Source organism: Acomys russatus, chromosome 3 (genome assembly GCF_903995435.1).
Source record: "Acomys russatus chromosome 3, mAcoRus1.1, whole genome shotgun sequence".
Taxonomy (NCBI): domain Eukaryota; kingdom Metazoa; phylum Chordata; class Mammalia; order Rodentia; family Muridae; genus Acomys; species Acomys russatus.
Genome location: NC_067139.1, coordinates 56,452,001 through 56,476,505, shown reverse-complemented (window position 1 = coordinate 56,476,505; position 24,505 = coordinate 56,452,001). Strand labels below are relative to the sequence as shown.

General features: G+C 40.4%; 1 protein-coding gene across 4 annotated transcripts in view; it reads right to left on the bottom strand.

The window, feature by feature from the left end:
* The window catches only part of Erc2 (ELKS/RAB6-interacting/CAST family member 2), a 925,224-nt gene that overhangs the window by 618,177 nt on the left and 282,542 nt on the right, over positions 1 to 24,505 (bottom strand). For all 4 annotated transcript variants that reach the window (XM_051140768.1, XM_051140793.1, XM_051140783.1 and 1 more), the window contains exon 6: positions 13,736 to 13,891. In XM_051140768.1, coding sequence (XP_050996725.1) covers positions 13,736 to 13,891 — 156 coding nt within the window. The remainder of the gene's footprint in view (positions 1 to 13,735; positions 13,892 to 24,505) is intronic.

Here is a 24,505-nt window from a genome sequence, read left to right as displayed (position 1 = left end):
ATCTCCTTCTAGCCCTCTTTGGAACTGTCACCAAAGTTTGAGATTTTTTTTAGTTTTATCATTAACATTTTAATCCATGCAGAATATTTATTACTTTTTCATATTTCAAAACTTTGTGTTGTATATCCCTTAAGTGTTTATGTCCTAAAGATTAAATCATGTCCATGTAAGCCCATGTACACAGAACTTAATCATTTTTTACTGAAGAAAAGTATTCCACTGCAAGAGTTCACCTCAATTTATTTATCAACTCTGCTATTGACCTGGTTTTGTCCTAGGTTTTTAATCTTTACAACAGTGCTACTCTGAAAACATACAAAACCTGATCGTACACCCATCATCCTCCAGAGTCTCCATCCAGGTGAGAAGCTGCTGCACCATGCAACATGTACCATCATAGTCACTGTTCTATGCTCTGAAGAAGCACCATGACCATGGTTGCTCTTACAAAACCCAGCATTTTGTAAGCAACGGCTTACTGTTTCACAGGCCCAAATGGAGACATGGTACTGGATAAGGAGCTGAGAGTTCTATATTCAGACCTTTAGGTAGCATGCAGAGAGTGAAACTGGGCCTGGCTTAGGCTTTGGAAACCTCAAAGCCAACACCCAGTGACACATTTTCTCCCACAAAGCAACAGCTACTCCAACAAGGCCATACCTCCTAATCCTATGTGGGCCATTCTTATTGAAACCCCACATTCTAATCCTTAGACCCCCACATGCTTATAGCCATAATATAATAAATAGAGTAATATAATGTATATCAAAATGTAAAGTGCATTCAGTCCAACTTCAAAAAACCCACCACAGTGTATCATAGTCTCAGTACTGTAGGCACCCCCAACCCACCAAGAAAATCAAATAAAAAAGCATACCACACACTTCCAACATTCCAAGAATACACATTACTTTTCCAAAAAGGAGGAAAGAGAGCATGGCAAAGACATGATGAACTACAACAAGAACAAAACCAGCAGGCCAAACGCCAAACTTTGTAGCTGCATATCAAATGCCAAAGTGCTCCTCAGATCTCCAGCTCCTTTGAGCTTTGTTGACTGTAGCACATTTTCTTGGGCTTGTTACACATCCTGTTAGCCGCTCTCTTTGTCAAGTATCCCACCACTCTGGCATCTCTAACACAATCCAGGCTTCACCTTCATAGCTTCACACAATATCCTCTTTAAGCCTCCATGCACAGACACCCCTGAAACATGCCTGGCCTCAGCGGCTTTCCTTAGCTTCTGAGGGAGATTCCACAACCTTTTTCTTGTATTCCTCACTCTAAAGACAGACCACGTGGCTGAAGCTGCCAAGTTCTGTTGCTTGCTGGAGCTGGAATACAGACACCCTCATTCAATTGCATTTGCACTCATTTTCTGTTCTTGATAGTTTCCTTCACTACTTAAGATTTTCTTTAATTTCTTTTTTATAAGAAGAAAGCTTAACTAAGTGGGTCACCACTCAAGTCACCACCCTTTATTCCACGTAACATCAGAGTTTTCTTTAAACTTTTTATCTCATTGACCACTGGACTTAGCTCCATTTCATTTTCTGGTGTTCTCTTTTCTCCTCAAACTGTATGTTTTGCATTTTTCCTTGCTCAGCTTCTTCCTTTTCATTATAGGTCTGCAAATGAGTGACCACTAACAACCATGCAATAGAATCAATACCAGGCTGTCTTGAAATCTCCTCTGCCAACACCACTAATCCAAACTCTTCAAATTTAGCCTCACGCAGATGTTGTTTGACAAAAACAGAAAGCAGCTCCATTCTTCCCACAGAATGTCACAATAACATTCTCTTGGCCACTTAATAATAGTCTTCCCATCTGAAACTTCTTTAGTTCGGACCCCACAGTTCAAATTGCCCCCAACACTGCCTTCCATGCTCTTATGTTGGTGCCCCGTTATCCCCTACTTAAAGCACCCAACCACTATCTAGTCCAAAGCCCCAAAGTCTTTCCTATTCCTCCAACAAACAGCATGGCCAGGCCTGTCACAATAGCCCACTCATGATGCCAACGTCTGTGTTAGCCACTGTTCTATTGCTATAAAGAGACACCATGACCAAGGAAACTCTTCCCAAAGAAAGTACTTAACTGGGTCTTGCTTAAAATTTCAGAGGTTTAGTCTATTGCCATCATAACAGGAAACATGTCAGAACATAGGCAGACATGGTATTGCATAAGGAGCTAAAAGTTTTAAATCTGGATGTGTAGGAAGCAAGGAGAGAGTGACACTAGACCTGGCTTGGGCTTTTGTAATCTCAAAACCTGTTCCCAGTGATACACTTTCTCCAACAAGACCACATCTAATTCTTCTCAAGTCCTACCACTTGCTGATAACTAAGTATTCAAATATAGCTGGGTGTGGTGACACACATCTTTAATCCTAGTATTCAGGGAGGCAGAGGCAGGAGGATCTCTGTGAGTTTGAGGCCAGCCTGGCCTACAAAGCAAGTCCAGGACAGTTGAGGCTACACAGAGAAAAACTGTCTTGAAAACAACAACAACAGTATTCAAACATACCGGTCTGTGGGGCCATTCTCACTCAAACTACCCCAACATCGTAATCAAATTTTACCAGATGAGACCAAAATATTTTCCAAAGCAGTTATATTGATTTGCATGACCACAGTAGCATGTAAATATGTCATTATCCTAGTTTCCCAGTATTTTATGTCACCAGATCACTATGTTTTTGTCCACTGTTGTGAGTCATGGTACCTCCGGAGATGATTCCTTCCCCTTTCTTCTTTACAACTGTCACTCTTCCAAACCAGATGTTGGGTCTGTTTTCCAACTCTTGAACTTGTACTGAACAATGATTCTGAATGTGGCAAAATACCAGTACCTCTGTTCTTGCCCTAACCCAGAATACAACTGGCAGCTTCTGTCCCCATGCTCAAAGCTAGATTGTGGCAATCCCAACTGCCCCCTGCTGGAATCCAGCTAACGTCATACAAAGCCAACATCCCTGTGACAACTCCACTACATGGAAGTCCACACAAGCCACATGAAAGGCCATTCAGGAAGAAGGGCCTGTCTTGTTCTAAGTCTCGAAGAAATTTTTCAACATCTCATAATTTAGTTTGACATATGATTTTTCACATGTAGAAAAATAATGTTATTTACTAATAAATGTAATAATTAGATATTTGAAGATGCACTTTTAGGTATAAGAAAGTTCTCTTTAATTAAATCATTTCAAGAGTTTCTTTAAATCACTAAAGAATGCTTAATATTGTTCCAACATTCTGCCCCCCTGCCATGCTTTTCTCCCTTTGATATGCTCTTGTAATGAGTAACATCAATGGAATTTCAACATTATCCATTCCTTGTATTTCTAGGAAAACTTCACTTAGTCGTGACATACAATGTTGGTCAATGTTAATGGATTCAGCTTTCAGATATTCTTTCATGGTTTCATCTATTTTGGGGCAAGAATGTTCTGTCATGCTTCCATCTCTGCTGTTGTTCTTGGGTTATGATACTCACTTATTAATGGGAGCTGGTTTTAATGTGCTCTGAGAACTTTTGTGAAACACTGAATTTTTTTATTTTGGTGTTCATTAGAAAACATGAACGCCTTGCTCTAGCCCTCTGCACCCTTCCCTTACAGGGCCCCTCACAAAGCCTAGGGATCAGCTGGCAGCCAGCAAGTCCCAGTGATCCTCATGCCCCCACTCAATGGTACTGGGTTACACACACAGAGACACAACCAGCTTTCTACATGGATGTATGTGCACACACAGCAAACACTCTTGCTCACTGAGGCATCTCCCCAAACCTTCCATTGCTCTTTAGTCCTGTATTGTTCATACTGCTTTGTAAACAGCAATCTCCACAGCCTTTTATTCTGTCTGGCAAGATTAAGTGGACTATTTATTACAGCCACATGATTTTAGTTCAGTGCGCCACCTGGGATTTCTCTCCACATTATCTTTCCTCTCTTGGCTTTTCTTTCTGCCTTGTTTGGAATCACTTTTCTTCCTCATTTCGCCCCCCAATAATTTAAAAGTTTATACATAGATTTTCATTGTTTTACTTAATTTATTTAAACTTTTAGGCAGCTGCTCTAGAAATTATAAAATTTATCTTTTAAACTTATCTTCTATATTATGTTTAACTTCTTCCTGAATAACATGAGGCTCTTGAGCTCAGATCCAATTACCAGCCGCTTAGCCAGGTGGTGGTGGTGGCATGGGCCTTTAATCTCAGCATTTAGGAGGAAGAGGCAGAGGCAGGAGGACCTCTGTGTGTTCAAGGCCGGCCTAGCCTACAAAGGAAGTTCCAAAACATCCAGGGCTACATAGTGAGACCCTGTCTCAACAAACAAACAAACAAATAAAAAGAGCCAAATTGCCAGCCTCTTGACAAGTATTATTACGTCATTATGGTTTTGTTGTGCTTTGATTTTAATGAGATTACTTTTTTAAAAAAGATTTTATTTTTATATGTGCGTGTGTGCGCGTGCGCTAGCATATATGTATGTGGGTACCCATAGAAGCCAGAAAAAGGAGTCAAAGCACCTGATTCTGAGTTAAAGGCACATGTGATTGACCTGATATGAGTGCTGGGAACCAAACCTTGCTCACCTGCAAGGGTATGAAGTGACCCCCAGCCACTGATCCATCTCTCTAGCCCTGAGCACTATCACCTTTGTACAGTCTATATTTGTTCAGATTTACTCATAAACGTACCACTACCTTTGCCTGTTTCTCATTCTGACTTTGTTTTGTGGTTGAGGCAGGTTCTGAGGGAACGCAGTCCAGCACAACACAGGCCTCAAACTTGTGATTCTTCTGCCTGCTGGGGCTGCAGACATACAATACCACACACAACGTTTGAGCCATCCCTGGACGAGTCAACACATAAAGAACACATAAGTACATACTTACACATCAAACATGGTGTTACTATTCAAAATACATAAGGAAGTAAAAAAAAATGCAAAACTTTAAAATGGCATAGACCTAAGAAGATACTGCTCAAAGAAAGACATGAGAAATGGCCAAAGTGCGTGAAAACTGTTCAACATCACAATTATCAGAAAGATGCAAAGAGGAAGGAGAATCTTTCCCACTGCTGGTAGGAACTAAATCCATGTGGTAAGTATAGACAGCAATGTGAAATTTCTCAAAAAATTAAAAATATAATATTCATATGGTCCCACAGCCTCACTGTGGAACACATAGCTAAATAAAGTGGGTCAGTACATTGCGGGAACATTTTTATTTCCAAAGTACATGAAAGCACCATTCATAATGGCCAAGAAAGAGAAATACTTTGAGTGTACTGGAAATAATGACTAAAGTGTAGTGCAAATACAGAATGGAATACTAGTCAGCCAGAAAAAGAGAAAGACTCCTTGTCATGCAAAGAAGGACAAACATCTCATGATCCCATCTGTATGTAAAATGTGAAAAGGTTGTGGTCATGGGGGATGGGCACTCATTAGTACTGACCCCGGGGAGAAAGAAAAGGAAAGGCAGGGAAAGGCTCACCCATGGACCAGAAGTTGGAGTTGGATATAAGGAATAAATTCTGATATTTTATCTTTTAAAAACTACTCTTTACAGGCTGAAGCAGGAGAATCATAACTTTGAGGCCAGTCTAGGCTACAAAGCAAGAACCTATCTCAAAAAATAAAACAAACTAAAATATTCAGGGGAAAACCCATTAAAAAAAAAAACTTTTCTTGCTTTAGTAGGGTCTTATAAAAACAAGACAAACAAACAAACAAAACACCTTCAATTCTATTCTTTATTTCTTGAGTATTATTACTGAGTGTAAAAGTGATTTCCTAATTTAGAGATGCTTATTCTCCAGAGGCCACTATGCTTGATCATAGGGTAAAGACACCTGTTACCAAGCATGGTGACTTTTAGTTCAATCCCTGGATAGTGGTAGAAAATGAGAACCAATTCTTGCAGGTTGTCTTCAAACCTCCACAAGAACACTGTAAACACACACACACACACACACACACACACACACACACACACACACACACACACACACACTTGGGGGAAAGAATAACTTTTAAAAACATGTAAAGAGAGGTCTTGACTCTGGGCATAGTGCTCACCATCCAGCTGCCCCTGGCTGCCATAGGTTGATGAGAAGCAGGCTATCACTGCATCCTGACTCCCCTAAAGGCCAGGGCTTCCCCCCCCCACTTACCCACCACTTCTTGCACAACTCACCACTCACTTATTTGAAGCACACACAGCTATGGTACCATCATCACAAACTAAAATCTGAGATTAAAAAGATCCTAGAAGCAGTCACTCTTGGTTTTCTATTTCTAGTCCTTAGCTCTATGTACCCTGTGATTCCCTTCCAGTCTCTGGGCATTGTCTTGTCCTGTATACTTTGTGTAAATGTCATAGAACATGTAAGTAATGACAGAACGGCTCCTTTCACACGGCTTACTGTTTACAAGAATTATTCTGTTGAAACATGGGTTGGCACTTCATTCGTTTTTATCACATAACAACATTCTATTGTGTGGCTATTGTACATTAGACTTATTCATTTAGTAGGCAGCAGACACTTAGATATATTTGTATCCTGGCTACTCTGTGTGGTTTCTGTTTTAGGGTTTGGGGGGGTTCAAGACAGGGATTCCCTGTGTAGCCTTGGCTGTCCTGAACTTGCTTTGTAGATCAGGCTGGTTTTGAACTCACAGAGATCCTCCTGTTTCTGCCTCCCTGAGTGTTGGGATTAAGGCATATACTACCACTCCCAGCTACTCTTGCTATTCTGAATAATGGCGCTAAGAACATTAATGTACAGGATTCTATAGACATAATTTTCACTTCCTGAATGTACCTCAGGAACAAAATAGTTAAGCCACAGGCAACAAAATGCTTAGTATTTGGAGGAATTTGGTGGTGGGTGCTTTTGTTGTTGTTTTTTTTTTTTTTTTAAGGCAGTATCACTCACAGCTCCACTCGCCATCAGATTCACTATATTGAGGATGACCTTAATCTCCTGATCCTCCTGCCTCTGTCTCCTGCCATGGCCAGCTAAGGAAATTTAAAGCCTGTGACACTGCTCATTCCTACCAGCAATGTACAAAAGCTTTGACTTCTTTCCTAAACCCACTAATACGTATAACCTCCCTTTTAAATTACAGTCATTCTCCTGAGTGTCATGTGGTACCTCACTGCAATTTGCATGCTTCGAATCACTAACGGTAAATACAGACATCTTTATATGCTGGCATAGATTTCTTAACCATTCACAAATCATTTTTGAACAAGTATTCTATTTCTCTCATTTAATTTCTTCTGCTCTGTTTCCTAGTTTATTAAATCTCCCTTCCACTGTGGCTGATCAAATGTTTAAACTACTGGCTATGCTATCCAATCCCTGCTTCATAATCTCCCATTTCTAGATACCTTATTTGGTTATCATGAATACTGCTTGGTATTTCTAGAGTTTCTTGATCATTCTTCATATTTAAATCATGTTATTTATTTAAAGGTACAGAGCATAATCATTTCATATGCTGTGACTTATAACTCCTAATTTATGAAGTCTATAACTCCTGTGTCTGTTGTTTCCCCCTTTCTGTTATTTTTCTTGCAGCCTGCATGATTTGAAAGAAAGAAAGAAGTTTATCTGGAGATACTCTGAGACTACCATCAGTCATCTGACCATCCAGAACATTTGTTTCTGCCAGTCCCTGAGACACTCCCAAGCCAGGACCCTTTCAGCCTATTTCCTACCTGAAAGTTCTGGATCAGCTCAAACAGTGCATCCATGCATGATACAACCACCTCCCAGAGAGAAATCTTCTTCAATTTCTCTTCGCTCAAAATTTTTAAAAAGCCAGTCTTCCTGGAGTCCCTTAGAAGTGGAGGTACATGGAGTAGGAGGGTTACTCTGGTTACTGTTGCTCTAAGAGGACAGCTGTCTGGGATTCCAGGCTTATGTGGTAGTAACATTCTTCATCTGAACTGGCCCAACCAGTCACCTTTCTCCAATGTCCTTGTGACTGTGGGAACCAAAGCTCAAGTCTGCCCACCTGACAAATGGCAACACAAATAAATAACCTGTCCTCTGCCTGTAACACATGCTCCACTATGGCTTAGTTTTGGCCTGTGAGATTACATACATCTTAAGGCTTTTAATATATATTTTACTTAGAATTGTGTTGTTTTCAGCAACAATAAAAATGGCATAATACATACCTAAGCCACTCACGCAGCAGCTGCCTATGAACAGAGTGGCATGCCTCACCAGGAGTGAGATGTCTGTCTGCAAAAAGGTTCGGGAACAGCAAGGTAGATGTGGCAATTAGTTTTGATTGGCAGCTTGACACATTGTAGATTCACCTAGGAAGGGACTCTCAATGAGCAACTGTCTAGCCTAGGTTGTACCATTGGCATGACTGTGAAGGATTTTCTTTGTTCTTTCTTTTTCTTTATTTATTTGGGTTTTTGTTTGTTTGTTCGCTTTATATCTAGATCGTACCCCCTCCCTCCTTTTCATCCCTCCCTCCTTCCCCCTTATTCTTCCTCCCCTATTTCTCAGAAAAGGGGAGTCCCGCCTCTACCAACCCACCCCAGCACATCAAGTTGCATCAGGACTGAGTTCATCCTCTTCCCCTGTGGTCTGGCGAGGCAGCCCCACCAGGGGGAGTGATCATAAACAGAGTCCATGTCAAAGACAGTCCCTGTTCCCCTTACTAAGGGACCCACAGGAAAACCAAGCTGCCTGTTGGTTACATCTGTGTAGGAACCTAGATCCAGTCCATGCATGGTCCTTGGTTGGTGCTTCAGTCTCTGCAAGCCCCTCTGCACCCTGGTTAGTTGGCTCTGTTGTACTTTTTGTGGAGCTCCTGTCCCCTTTAGGTCCTTCTATCCTCCCCTCAACTTTTCCACAAGACTCTCTACCCTTGGCCCAAGAATTGGCTATAAGTCTCAGCATCTGTTTTGATCTACTGTTAGGTAGAGTCTCTCAGAGGACAGCTATGCTAGATCCTGCCTGCAAGCATAGCAGAGTATCATTAATATCATCAGGGATTGGCTGGCTCCCATGGGTTGGGCCTCAGGTTGGGCCAGGCTTGGTTGGACATTCCCTCAATCTCTGCTCTGTCTTTATCCCTGTATATCTTTTAGGGAGGGTAAGTTTGTGGTGGAAGCTTTGTGAAGCATTTTCTTAATTGGACTTATTGAAGTAGGAAAACTAGCAATGATAGAGTATGCTCTGCAACTGAGAGCCAAATAAGCCTTTCTCCACGTAGTTGACCTTTTTAATAAGACTTTTCACACAGCAACCAGAAAAGCAACTATAGCAGAATGTACAGATGGAAAACTACTGGCAGGAAGTCTCATGACATCAGGGAACAAACACATTTCTTCCAGCTTACCAAATCGAAAGAGTTGATAGAGGGCTGAAGAGAAAATGGTCTTGAGAAGGATTCTGAAAGGCTCTAAGGAGAGTCCCAGAAACATAGTGATGGGACTGTGGGCCAAGGCAACACTGTTTGGGTGAGCTATGTACCAAGTACACACACCTGAGTTTAGCAACTCTGAATCCACACTCACTTTTGTGTAGAAAAGAACTAAGAGTTCCTTCTTACCACAAAATATAAAAATTGACTCTTAGTAGACATGTTAGCTAATGTTTATCAGTCTACAAGGAACATTTTTATGAGGTATAACACATTTTTATTTGTATTTCATTACAAAGCCATTTTTCAAGTCAGTTCAACAATAACAGTATTTCATCATCATTATTAATTGGGCCATAGTTCTTCAAAAATAATATTTATAATTATTAGCCACTTTTCTGACCTAGGACTGAAAAGAACAGAATGCAAATAAAGAGAGCTGGTCAGAATTAGGATTACCTTAAATGATAATTTTTAAAAATTTAAGTTCTGTTGTGATCCATAGGATTGGGGCTGTGGCCCCCAATCCCAGACTGTTCAGCTGAAGTACAGCATGGAGTTGGCACACATATGAAACTCATTGCACTTAAATAAAGCTCCAGAGGTTGTCAGCTCAGCAAGCTGCTGAGGAGCTGGGGTATAGAGAAATGAATGTGAATAAAAGCACTCTCACTGTGAATTCACACTCACAGAGGAGAGTGAAGGGGAAGAAAGTATGTGGCAGGCTCCACACACACCTACTTTCTTCCACAAAAATGGGCTGATGGTGATAAAGCTGCCTCAGTCTATAAATATTAAACAGGCAATTTCTTCAAAATAGCTTTCAGACTATCATTGCCATGAGGTAAATTTTAAATACATATTTATGCAGACAATAACTACAAAAGGCTTTCCTGAAGGGAATACATTTATAGGGCAAAAAAAAAATCACATATTTCCAATAATATGTCTTTTGCTTCTTTTATAGCCATAAACTCAATAAAAATGGAAAGTGATGCAATCCAACATACATGAGGATTGAAGCCAGGGAAGGCTTCTCTGTGATGTACAGAAGAAAAGCCCACTGGAATTACATCACCTGCATCATATGAAGTCCATGTGGACATCAGGCACACTTCATTCTGTCTGAGAATTCTTCCCCCACTTACGACTGTGACACAACCAACACCCTAAAAATCCCACTCCGCCAAGGAAAACGGCTTTTCCCTGACTCCAGATACATCCCCTGGTGTCGAGAAAGTAACATGCTTACTATCATGTGGAAGGTTATGAGGTTTATAATCTGTCAGAGGTTTATAAAAAAATCATGTAACAGGTTCAGCATAGAAGGGGAGATCCATAACAGCACAGAGGCAACGTAGACAAACACTGCAGACAGGGAACAGCTAGCACAGAGTTACTGAGGTCAGTAGAAGAAAATTGTGTTAGGCTAGGAACGAAGCCTTCTACACAAAAAGCCTTATTTATATGTTTCCTTACACTTGCAGAATTTGATGATGCACCTGAAAGTAGCTAGTGCTTGCCATGGCCTCTTGGACTTGGGTTTTACAGTCCAAATCCTCTCTAGCTTTGGGTAAGAGTAGAAAATTGAATCTCCATCAAGGAAGGGCTGCATAAGACAGGAAGTCCTGTGGGAAGCTTTGGCTCTTGAGGCCAATGTTTATGTGTCAAAGGACTTGCTGGGTGCAGGGTTCCCACCTGGCCGACGTGTCTGCTCCTTCTGCCCTCATACCAGTTCAAATTCTAAAACTCCGCTGTTCTGTTCTTACACCTCAACTTCCACCTTCTCCATGATATACTGTCCTGGTTTTGTTATAGTGCCGTGTTTATAAAAACAATTTTTCTGGGTGAGGGAGGAACCAATTTTGGTTTTAAGTGCTACTTACTTTGAATCACAGAGATTTTCAGGGGCCATCACCTACCCACCCCAGTTCTAACCTCTAGGTCAATAGCAAACTAAGGATATATGGACTTTCCCACAGCTAATTCAAATACGTCCCTCCAACCCCCTGCAGGCAGCAGTTCCAGGCTTACATGAGGAATCCTGTTCACGCCTCATTGGAGGAGAATCAAGAAAAGTCAATAAAGAAATGAGTAATAAATGTTATGGTCCAATCCAGTAAGAACATGCTTTCAACCAGAAAACATAAAAATTGACTGCTACTAGTACATTTTGGCTAATTTTTCTCAGTCTACAAGGAACATATTTATGAGGTATAACACATTTTTATTTGTATTCATTTCCAAGTCAGCTCAACAATAACAGTATTTCATCACTATTATTAACTGGGTTATAGTTCAAGAAGAATGTTTATAATTATTAGCCACTTTTCAACCTAGGCACCTAGTTACATTGTCTTTTTAACCCTCATTTAATCTCCATGAGCCATGTTCTGAGCCTGGCAGTGCTGCCCCATTATATAGTGGCAGACAGGATGGCTGGATGACATGACCATCAGATCCTCCCTGCTAACAAAGACAAGCTGGAGATGGGCCTGACACAGCTCAGGTCTTTAGTTAACACTTCCCACTTTACTCAAGACCCCCTCAACATTCCTCGGCCCAGATCATTTCTGGAACCCTTTAAAATAACTACCATGAGAAGTGAAACGCAACTCAAGGATATGGTATCAGACAAATGTGGGCTGGCAGCCGTCATGACTTCCTCCTCAAGACTACGTGACTGCTATATTCACCTGGACGGAGTCCACACTGCAGGGCAGCCCCTGCCAATTGTGTACATTTTCAGCTGTGGGTGCTGCTTGAACACTCAATCTCCCAACATTAAGCTGCAGAGTGGGAAAATGAGCTTAATCTAAAACAGTAATACTAGCCAGAACTTCCTAATCTTACTCAAAGCTGTGCCTCTCTCACTTTCCAGCCCAGAGTGACTTGGACACTGTTTACAGGTCACCTTAGGATTGTGCTTGCTATACTGAAACTCAGCCCTCCGAGACATGACTGCAGGAAAAGAACCACAAGGAGGCTACACAGCGGAAGCCACTGGTATTTGCATCTCTGAAAGGAAATGGCTACATTCTACTTCTATCAACTCCGATCTTTGACTCACATTTTTTGACACTCTATAATGCCTACATAAAAGATAGTTTTCAGAATAAAGCACCATGTGTGATTTAATTCCTTGAAGAAGCATCCATGTACACACACACACGTAGTAAGGGTTAGGTATACTACTTCTTCATATAATTTGTAAGTCTGTATAAAATATGAATGTGTTTCAGATGTGAGAAAATTGCTTAATGATGCCCCCCCCTCACCCACACACATACACACTGCTTTCTGTAACTCTGCTGAATGTTATAACACGGGAACAAAGATTATTAAAATATAAGGATTAAAATATTAAAAAGTTTTTTAAAGAGGACATAAAAGTAGAGAAAAATAAAATGAAATAAATTAGTGATGATTATTTTCAGAAGCAAAATAGATAAACAGGGAACAAAAAAAAAAAAAAAAAGCATTCCCAAAGTCACAAAAGACTTATTAGTGGCTACTTATAAACTTAATGGTTACATATATGTCCAACTGACCGGTTCAGATTCTCCACCAACATACAGCCCAAGGTTAAGTCTGAACAAATAGAAGCCAGTTCTTTGAACTGTCAATAGCGGTTTAAACTAAAGGAACAGGTCACCGGTTACTCTGCTAATGCTTCCTAACTACTGACAGTAATCAAGGGAGAGGCAGGAGCACAGGCAGCATGCACAGCACTTAGGAACAGCTTTCCAGAGACCAGACAAGCTTGACTGGCTCCTTTAGGTGAATAATCTCTGGGGATTATTAGAGCAACTCAATGATGGAGCTTCTTTTCTCATCCCTATTTCACAAAGAGACCCCAGTTGAGAAAAGTTGAATCATTTGACTAAATGGAAGCGCTGATGCTTAAAAATATTAAGTCTTAAGCTAAAACCAGAATATCTTATTAACACTGAAACGTGCTGGCAGGCTTTTGAATGGTGCTTCGGACAGCACTGTCCAGGGTGGACAAGAAACCAGGAAGAAGAGCAATTCAAAAGAATGGGGAGATGGTAGCTGAAAACATGGGACAGAAAAGTCTAAATAAAAATCAGTTGGCTCCGGAGACAGGGAAACATAAAGGAGGCGCACCTGAACTTCAGAGAGTAGAAACCCCGCTAAGGACATCCTTGGACCTCCTTGTTTCTGAATTTAAATGCTCCTGTGTTCTTTGCTCCATGTATTTCACTCCATGTGGGCAGATTATATGAGTCTGTGCAGAAGTACACAGGTAAGCCAGAACTCTCTTCTCGCCCTGAGCACACGAAAGGCTGAGCCTCAGGGACCTACCTTGGTCTTCATAAACTTGGAGTGGCTTTTGTACACCTCGATTTGTTTCATCTCCTCCTCACGGTCCTCTGTGTTGAGTACACCATTGGCTTTCAACATCTGGATCTCATCCTCAAGGTCCCGGATGTTTCGCTCCAATGAAGCAATTTTTGTGTCCTGTTGATAAAAGGGAGAGAAAGTTGGAGGGTTTTTGTTTTGTTTTATTTCATCATTCCCAAACCAGAATTTAGGAATGTAGTGCGGCATTAGCCATGTTGTGGAACTAGTCCCACATTTAGAAGAGTCTGTGTTTTCGGGTCTGAGGATCACTTGTCAGGTAACTGTTCGAATGCTCAATGAACATTATGTGTCCACAATACAGGGAGTAACCTAGATGCGTTTTACTAATGTCCAGGAACCAAATTACTCATCAACAGTGGCAAAAAAATAATCTATAATCTAATATATTATATATTATAATATATCAAAAACAAACAGAAAACTATTTCAGTGGGAAAACATAACTTTGGATCTAGTTCAGCAGGTACATGTTTCAGTCTACATGTACACACAAAGGCAGTTTGTTCCTGTTTATTCTGTCATATATTCTGTGGCTGCTATTAACAGGCATGCATGGAATTTGACTCTAAGAGAGAAGCAAATTTGAACTTAGTAGTGGAGAGAGGGAATCTCATCTCAAATACGGACCTAAGTGAAATTAAATAACTGAATCCCGACTTTGGATGACTGATACAATAAATATTGAAAATTTATAACAACTGGAAATAATATATCACAACTTCGTGATTTATGTGGCGAGCAGTCAGGTCCCTACGTGACAAAAAACATGACTACCTTGCAAGCGATTTCTAAGCTATTGATTTACAGACCTGAAGAACTAGAAATATTACATTCAGATGTGGAATTAATTGAGAAAAAACATCCAGTGACAGATTCTATACGCACAAGAATGCATAATAAGAACTGATGCTTGAGGAAGCACGGAAGAGGGGGCGCTTACAGGGCAAGCCACCAAGCACAATAAAAAAACACTGCCCTAAGCTTCCAGAGTGAGAGACAAGATGTCCAAAGTTGCCTCAAGCATTCCCACTGTCTCCATTTGACTGCATTATATTACAAAGAGTCAATGAATCCATGTTAAATTTGTCATTAAGTGCTAATGAAAACAAGCCAATAATTCTTTAATTAATTTTCTTTTTTAGAGCATGAAATATTAGTTCCATTGTAACTATAATGCATGGCTCATGTGTTTATTAAGTCAGTTTTAAAAGGTTAAAACAAATGTGCCTGTCTTTTCTGTGTCTGTTGTAGATTTCCTTTCTTTACGTTGCATGTCCAGCATCGCCCACACATCAGTATAGTAGTAATTATCATTACCCATAATGTAAATGTATTCAAAGAGGAGAAAGGGAGGAAGGATAACAATATTTACTGGGCTTTATTATGGGTCCAGAACCAAAACGCTTAATGCTACCTTCATTAATTCTCAGCAAAGTCCCATCAAATACAATTTAAATCTGAAAACTTCAATACTACTACAAAATCCTACAGTCCGTCGTTTAATTTTCCTTTGAAAATAACACTACTGTATTTTTCCAACTATAAAACCAACATTCTTTCAATTACTTAAAAAGTAAGGAAATCTCTTATAATCTTACTACCTAAAGTTAACCACTATTTGTGTTTTATACATAGCTTTTTTATGTAATTTCTAGTTTCATGAAGGAAGTCTTATTTCTTGAATTTCTATGAATCCCTCCTCTCTAGAGTGCTAGTATCTGGATATGGGGTATGGGATAGGGTTGGATAAAGGCTTGAGGATAGGGCCCTTGGGATGGCAGTAGTATTCTCATCAGAAAAGACACATGGCTTCTCTCTCTCTCTCTCTCTCTCTCTCTCTCTCTCTCTCTCTCTCTCTCTCTCCCTCCCTCCCTCCCTCCCTCTCTCTCTCTCTCTCTCTCATTCCTGCTCTCTCCTGAAGAGGAGAAAACACAAGAAGAAGGCAGCCATGTGCAAATCATGAGGGTCTTCACCAGAGCACAAGGCTAGTGCCCTGATCTAACACCAGCCTCTAAAGGGCTACTGGTGACCCTTCCCAGTCTGGTTTGGTAAGGAAGGAAACTCTAGGAGACAGACACCCAGAGCTTCACTTAGTGACTTGTTTTAGTTTCAAGCCAGGGAGGAGGAAGAGATGCAGCAGCAGCAATAATCAAAAGGCTATAAAAATTCTAAAAATTCATAATAATCTTCAAAGTGAGTTATTTTAAGTTAACAAATTTTTCTAACTATAAAAATGAGACATGTTCAAGACTATTAAGTGAGGTCTGGGTCCTCTTCTGGTATGCATGCACACATTTGGGCAGAATACTGTATAAATAATCAATAAATATTTAAGCCAGGTGTGGTGGTACACTCCTTTAATCCCAGCACTCGGGGGGCAGAGGCAGGTGGATCACTGTGAGTTTGAGGCCAGCCTGGTCTACAAAGTGAGTCTAAGACAGCCAAAGCTACACAGAGAAACCCTGTCTCAAAAAAAAAAAAAAAAAACCTTGAAAAGTTACATGACAATTATGATTAACACACTTACTGAATCCCATGTCAGCCTTAAGATTGTATTTACACTTTAAAACATAAGAAAAGATATTAGTTAGGACAGCAATCAGTATGGTCTAGGGAAGTGGTTCATTGATAATGTGACTGTCGTGCAAGCACAAAGACCTATGACCCCAGAATCTACATTAAAAAAAAATAGGTGGACATGATAGAGGATCACAATGGATCCCTGTGGCTTACTGGCTAGTCAGCTTAACCTTGGTGGTTAGCTCAGGCCACTGAGAGATCCTGTCTCAAAACCCAAGCTAAACTGCATCCAAAGAACTCATGAGGCTGTCCTCTGGCCTCTACATGCAAGCATACACATGTGCATGCCCACTGCACACACGCTTGTAATACACTGTACACACACAAAAAGACTGACTGGTAGGATTCATGTTCCTTTCCTCTCTGTTGAAAGACAAATTGGCGTTGATGAGATTTACAAGTATCCAAACAGAATCAAAAAGACCTTACACAAGCTAAATGCAATCACTGTAAGAGCTTAACTGCATTAAATTGAGAAGATTCAACTTCCTTGCCTTTTCTCCTATATAAAAAATATCTCCTGAGCTTTCAATAACCACAGTTAGGTGACTAAGTATGTGTGTGTGTTACAGTAGTAAAACCTGCAGTTCTCATATATTTGACATAACTTTTCTAATACCTTCTGGTAAGATTTCAGGTCTCAACTGTGTGGGCAAAAATAAAAGAACCTTCCTTCTATGAGACTTTAGTTTTGCTCCTAGTCAAACCCAAGGAACTAGTTAGCAATAGCCACAGCTAACAAATCCTAAACAGGATAGAAGGTTCCTCTCCACCTGATGCTGAGGAATTACAGACTTTTGAGGAAAATCAGAATGGGTCAAAACAGTTAGTTTATTCCCAGAGCCAAGTTTCTAAATCTACATGCATCTGCGTTTAAACAGTGGCACAGAACATATTATTTTTTTTACTTCAATAATTTCCTTAAATTAATAATATTTTTCTCTTTTTTTCATAAACTTGTTTTCATTTAGACGCAGGCATCCCAAAATGCAAAAAGGAAAGGAAGAACAAAAAAAGGAAATGGATACTCTGAAAGAATCTGTTTTTTCTGTCCTTATTTATAGTCTGGTTCCTATATTAGAAATCTACTCCAATGGGCAACTAAACATATCCCCAAAACTCATAAGCACAGAAAAGGCCAAGACAAACTTAAATAGGGCAACATATTAGGGTCCACAGCAGAGGGCAGGTACAAAGTGTAGAGGGAGGGTTTGGGTTTTGGCTACCTATGAAATGTTCAAAATCAAGCCAGAGAGAGTGAGGAAATTAAGCTTGAAGAGCAGACAATGGCTGGCACATTCTCACCTCTTACATGCCTCCACTCTAAGAATCTGGGGAGAAGGAATGTTATGTTTTGTTTTTTAAAAGGCTTGTAAGGCTATGACATATGTGTGACAGCATCCATCCAGGACTATGGAAATGCACATTACTCCAGAGTGGCTGAAAGTGGTGTGCTGACATATTCTCCTTGAAAGCATGTGCTAAATGAGCACCCACAGGAGCTCTAAGCCGCGGTGTGCGATCAGCGACAACAGGCTGTAATATCCTGAGTTCTGGAAGGTAGAGATGCACGCACTCATTAGTAATCTGAACAGTTACACTTGCTCATGACTCACATTTGAAACAATCTGCATAGTTTCCAAACATACAGTGGTTATTTCACAAGAAAACATCCTCCAGAAACACAAAATTTATAGACTGTCTTCGTGTCAGAGACACAAAGAAATAAAATATGATATAGGATAACTCATAGCACCCAAAATCTCTGATAGGGCCTGGTGAGTCTGAGAAATGCCTGTTGGAGATGTTAGGTGCACAGCAGTATCTACAACTCTAATAAATACTGCAGCCAAGTATCCTGCTCACATCTGTCCAGTTCATCACCCTCAGCATCAGTTCTGGATGCTACCGAGGGTGTTTCAGTTGGCCACATGCTTCTCACATAAGCACAAGAACCTGAGTTTGGATGCCTAGCACCAATGTTAAAAAGACAGGCATGGTGGCACACTCCCCAGTGCTGGGGAGGCGGGGACAGAGGGCTCTTTAGAACTTGCTAGCTGGCAAGTCCAGCCTTATTGGTGAGTTCCAGGTTCAGAGAGAGACTCTGACTCAAAAATAAGGTAGAAGAGATACAAGATGGCAGACCGATCACACACTGAGTCCAACTAGCAGGAAAACCAGGACTGCAAAGCTATCTAAAGACCAAAGTGAGAGCTACAAAACACCTGGGATTCCTGCTGATTCCCAGGAGAGAGGGATTCACATTATGTGGAGCATACCAGGCCACCCAGCTAACTCACAGCAAAACCCCAGGGGACAGCACACATTAGCCACCATCTTGGGAGGGACTATGGGATATCCATGCAGCTCCAGGCTCTCACTGCCCATCTACTGCTTGCCGAATCTGGGGCAGGGAGTGGAAAGGCAGAGATGAGTCCTGGCACTGGGCACAAGCCACATTAGCTACCTCCCAAGAAAGAGGGTGGAGCACCCAAGCACCTTTGAGTTCTGATCTCTCTCAGCTCCCCTCACCCCCTGGCTGAAGCTGCTTGCCAGCCTAGCCCAACTGGGACACAGAGCAGATAAGCAGATTCCTGCCATCTCAAGAGGGCCTATGGAGCTTCTGAGCAGCTTGGAGTTCCAATTTCTCACAGCGCCCCCCCCCCCAAAGATGTTTATCAGCCAGGCTCATCTGTAACAAGGAGCATACCAGCAGAGCTGAATCCAGGCACCAGCCACAATCTGTATTAGACTCCATCCTATGAGCAACTTTGGGCCTTGGTCTGTCTCCACCCACGTACTTGAAACATTCTACTCTGACACAGTTAAGACACAAAGCAAACAGGCTAAGCAGAGACCTGTGTAGGCCACAATCACCATTAGCTGCTATTCTGTGAGCAACTTTGGGCCTGGGTTGATCTCTGCCTGCCTGCCAGAAACATACTGCTCTGACACAGCTAAAACACAAAGCAAACAGGCTGATCAGAGACCTGCTCAGGCCACAATATTCATTAGCTGCTATCCTGCTAGTAGTTTCTGGCTCTGATCTCACCCCATCCACCTACAGCCTATAGGCCTGATCCATCTGGGTCACAGAGCATACAAACAGAGCAAAAACATGTGCATGCCACACCCCATGTTAGCTGCTGTTTTGTGAGCAGCTTTGAGCTCTAATCTCTCTCTGCCTGCCAGCGGCTTACCAGCCTAGCCCAACAGGGGCACAGAGCAGATAAGCAGAGCCCTGTCATCTCAAGAAGGCCTCTAGAACACACTAGCAGCTTTGGGCTCTGGTCCCCCTCAGCACCCCCAGCTGCTTACCAGCCTGACCCATCTGGGATACAGAGCAGATAGACAGAGCTGATTCTGGTGCAGACAAAGACTGACATTTGCTGCCATTTCAAAAAGGTCTGTGGGGTACTTTAAGCTTGGATCTCTCACAGCCTTCAAACTGCTTAATGGCCTATCTGGAACACAGAGCATATAGACAGAGCTCTACCATCTCAAAAAGGACTGTAGAGTACCTGAGCAACCTTGGGCTTGGAAATATATCAGCCCATTCCTCTCCTGCCTGACTGGGATAAAGTCAGGGAACCCAGCTGAGCTCAGCTGGGTGTAGGCTGTAACATCCACTATCTAACATCATGATGAGGTCTCTGGGGAGCCCTAGCAAACAAACTTTGGCTTGAAGATCTCTTTACTTGCTCCTGACCTGCCTGGCCAATGTGGGACATAGACAGCGATCTCATTGGAGGAGGCTCTAGGCCTGCTAATACCAGAGACAACCAACTGCCTAGAGGACAGCACAAGAAGACTAGCAACAAAACCCAGAGCCATATAACAGGACTGGAAACCAGTGATCCTAACACAGCAGGCCCTGGAGATATGAACACCCATGAAGCACAAGGAGAAGATTTTAAATCTGAGGTAATGAAAATGATAGAAGCTTTGAAAGAGGACACTAAATCACTCAAAGAAACACAAGAAAATACATTCAAACATATGAAGGAATTGAATAATTCCTTTAAAGAATTGCAGGAACATTCAATCAAAAGTGAAAAAAATAAATGAATAAGACTATTCAAGACCTAAGGAGGGAATCAGAAGCAACAAAGAAAACACAAGCTGAGGCAATCTTAGAGTTGGAAAACCTAGCAAAGAGAAAAGGAACAATGGACACAAGCCACACCAACCAAATACAAGAGATGGAAGAAAGAATCTGAAGTGTGGAAGATATGATAGAAGTTATCGCGATACATCAATCAAAGAAAACATTAAAACTAAAAAGTTCCTGACACAAAACACACAAGAAATCTGGGACACTATAAAAAGACCAAATCTAAGAATAATAAGAAAAGAAGGAGAAGACTCTAAGCTCCAAGGCCCAGAAAACATTTTCAACAAAATCATAGAAGAAAACTTCCCCAACCTAAAGAAATAAATGTCCATAAACATACAAGAAGCCTATTAAAAGCTGCAAGAGAAAAAGGTCAAGTCACATATAAAGGCAAACCCATCAGAATTACATCTGACTTCTCAACAGAGACTATGAAAGCTAGAAGGGCCTGGAGAGAAGTAATGCAAACATTAAGAGGCCACATATGCCAAACTAGGCTACTATATCCAGCAAAACTTTCAATCACCATAGATGGAGAAAACAAGATATTCAATGACAAAACCAAGTTTAATCAGTACCTAACCACAAATCCAGCCTGACAGAAGGTACTAGAAGGAAAACTCCAACTCAAAGTCTAATTACACCTAGAAAAACACAGAAAATAAATAACTCCACATCCATAACTCCAAAACACAGAAACACACACACTCTACCACCACCAACATCAAAATACAAGGAACTGACAACCACTGATCATTAATATCTCTTAACATCAATGGCTTCAACTCCCCAGTAAAAAGACACAGGCTTACAGAATGGATGCGAAAACAGGATTCAAGAAACACACCTCAACAATTAAAGATAGACATTACCTCGGAGTAAAGGGTTGGAAAACTATATTCCAATCAAACGGACCCAAGAAGCAAGCTGGAGTAGCCATTCTATTATCTGATAAAATAGACTTTCAACCAAAACTAATCAAAAGAGATGGGGAAGGTCACTACATCCTCATCAAAGAGAAAACACACCAAGCTGATGTCTCACTTCCAAACATCTATGCCCATTCACAAAAGAAATGTTAATAAAGCTTAAATCACACATTGAACCCCACACATTAATAGTGGGAGACTTCAACACCACTTCCTCCCCAATAGACCAAAACTAAATGGAGAAACAAGAAAACTAATAGACATCATGAAACAAATGGACCTAACTGATATCTACAGAACATCTCACCCAAACACAAAAGATTACACCTTCTTTTCAAGAACTTCATGGAACCTTCTCCAAAACTGACCATATACTTGGTCACAAAGCAAACCCGAACAGATACAAGAAAATCAAAATAATCCCTTGCATCTTATCAGACCACCATGGATTAAAGATGGAATTCAACAACAAAAGAAATAACCAAAAACCTACAAAATCATGAAAACTGAACAACTCCTTATTCAATGACATCTGGGTAAGGGACAAAATAAAAAGAGAAGTTAAAAACTTCCTAGAATTCAATGAAACTGAAAATACAACATACCCAAATTTATGAGACACAATGAAAGCAATGCTAAGAAGAAAGTTCATAATACTAAGTGCCTTTATAAAGAAACTGGAGAGATCCTATGTTAGCAACTCAACAGCACACCTGAAAGTTCTAGAACAAAAATAATCAGACATACCCAAGAGGAATAGACGGCTGGAAATCATCAAACTCAGGGCTGAAATCAATAAATTGGACACAAAGAAAACAATTCAAAGAATCAGCAAATAAACAAGACTGATAAACCTTTAGACAAACTAACTAAAAGGCAGAGGGAGGGTATTCAAATCAACAAAATCAGAAATGAAAAGGGAGAAAGAATGACAGACACTGAGAAAATCCAAAGAATCATCAGGTCTTACTTCAAAAGCCTATATGACACAAAATTTGAAATCCTAAGTGAAATGGACAATTTTCTTGATAGCTACCAACAACCAAAATTAAACCAAGACCAGGTAAACAAATTGAATAGTCCTATCACACCTAAGGAAATATAGGTAGTCATCAAAAGTCTCAAAAAAAAAAAAAAAAGCAGCCCAGGACCAAATGGATTCAGTGCAGAATTCTACCAGATTTTCAGAGAAGAGCTAATACTAATTCTATTCAAACTATTCCATAAAATAGAAACAGAAGGAACACTATCAAACTCATTCTATGAGGCCACAGTCACCTTGATACCTAAACCACAGAAAGACTCAACAAAGAAAGAGAATTTCAGACCAATTTCTCTTATGAACATTGATGCAAAAATATTCAATAAAACACTTGCAAAGCCAATTCAAGAACACATCAAAACTATCATTCACCATGATCAAGTAGGCTTCATACCAGGCATGCAGGGGTGGTTCAATATACAGAAATCCATCAATGTAATTCATCATATAAATAAACTGAAAGAAAAAAAGATATGATCATCTCCTTAGATGCCAAAAAAGCATTCAACAAAATCTAACGCCCATTCATGTTAAAAGTCCTAAAGAGATCAGGGATACACGGCACATACCTAAGCATCAAACTAAATGGAGAGAAACTTAAATCAATTCCACTGAAATCAGGGACAAGACAAGGCTGTCTACTCTCTACATATCTCTTAAACATAGTACTCAAAAGCCTAGCTAGAGCAATAATACAACTAAAGGAGATCAAGAGGGATACAAATAAGAAAAGAAGAATTAAACTATCACTATTCGCAGATGATCTGCTAGTATACATAAGTGGCCCCAGAAATTCTAGCAAAGAACTCCTACAACAAAGTGGCTGGATAAAAAAAATCAACTGAAAAAAATCAGTAGCCCTCCTGTATACAAGTGACAAACAGGCTGAGAAAGAATTTATGGAAACTACACCCTTCACAATAGCCACAAATAATATAAAGTATCTTGGGGAAATTCTAATCAAAAAAATTAAATGATTTATATGAAAAAAAGTCAAATCTCTGAGGAATGAATTTGGAGAAGGTTTCAGAAGATAGAAAGATCTCTTATGCTCATGGATTGGAAGAATCAACATAGTAAAAATGACCATCTTACCAAAAGCAATCTACAGATTCAATGCAATTCCCATCAAAATACCCACACAATTCCTTACCAACCTTGAAAGATCAATTCTCAACTTCATATGGAAAAACAAAAAACCAAGAATAGTTAAAACGATCTTGTGCAATAAAAGATCTTCTGAAGGAATCTCCATCACAGATCTCAAGCTCTACTATAGAGCAACAGTAATAAAAACAGCATGGTGCTGACATAGAAGTAGGCTGGTTAATCAATGGAATCAAATCAAAGACCGAGAAATAAACCCATATACCAATGTACACTTAATTTTTGACAAAGAAGCCAAATCCATACAATGGAAAAAAGATAGACTCTTCAACAAATGGTGCTGGTCTAACTGAATGGATACATGTAGAAAAATGAAAATAGATCCATATCTATCACTCTGCACAAAACTGAAGTCCAAATAGATTAAAGACCTCAACATAAAACGAGACACACTAAATCTGTTCTAAGAAAAAGTGTGGAAGAGCCTTGAACTCATTGGCACAGGGGACAACTTCCTGAACAGAACACCAACAGCTCAGGCCCTAAGATCTACCATTAATAAATGGGACCTTATGAAACTAAAAAGCTTCTGTAAGGTGATATACACTGTCAACAGAATAAAACAACAGGCTACAAACTGGGAAAAGACCAACCCTACATCTGACAAAGGGCTAGTATCCAAAATTATAAGGAACTCAAGAAATTAAACACCACCAAAGCAAATAATCCAATTTAAAAATGGGGTACCGATTTAAACAGAGAATTATCAACAGAGGAATATCAAATTGCAGAGAAACACTTAAAGAAATGCTCAACATCCCTAGTTATCAGGGAACTGCGACTCAAAACAACTCTGAGATTCCATCTGACACCAATCCAAATGGCAAAGATCAAAAGCTCAGGTGACAGCACATGCTGGCAAGAATGTGGAGAAAGGG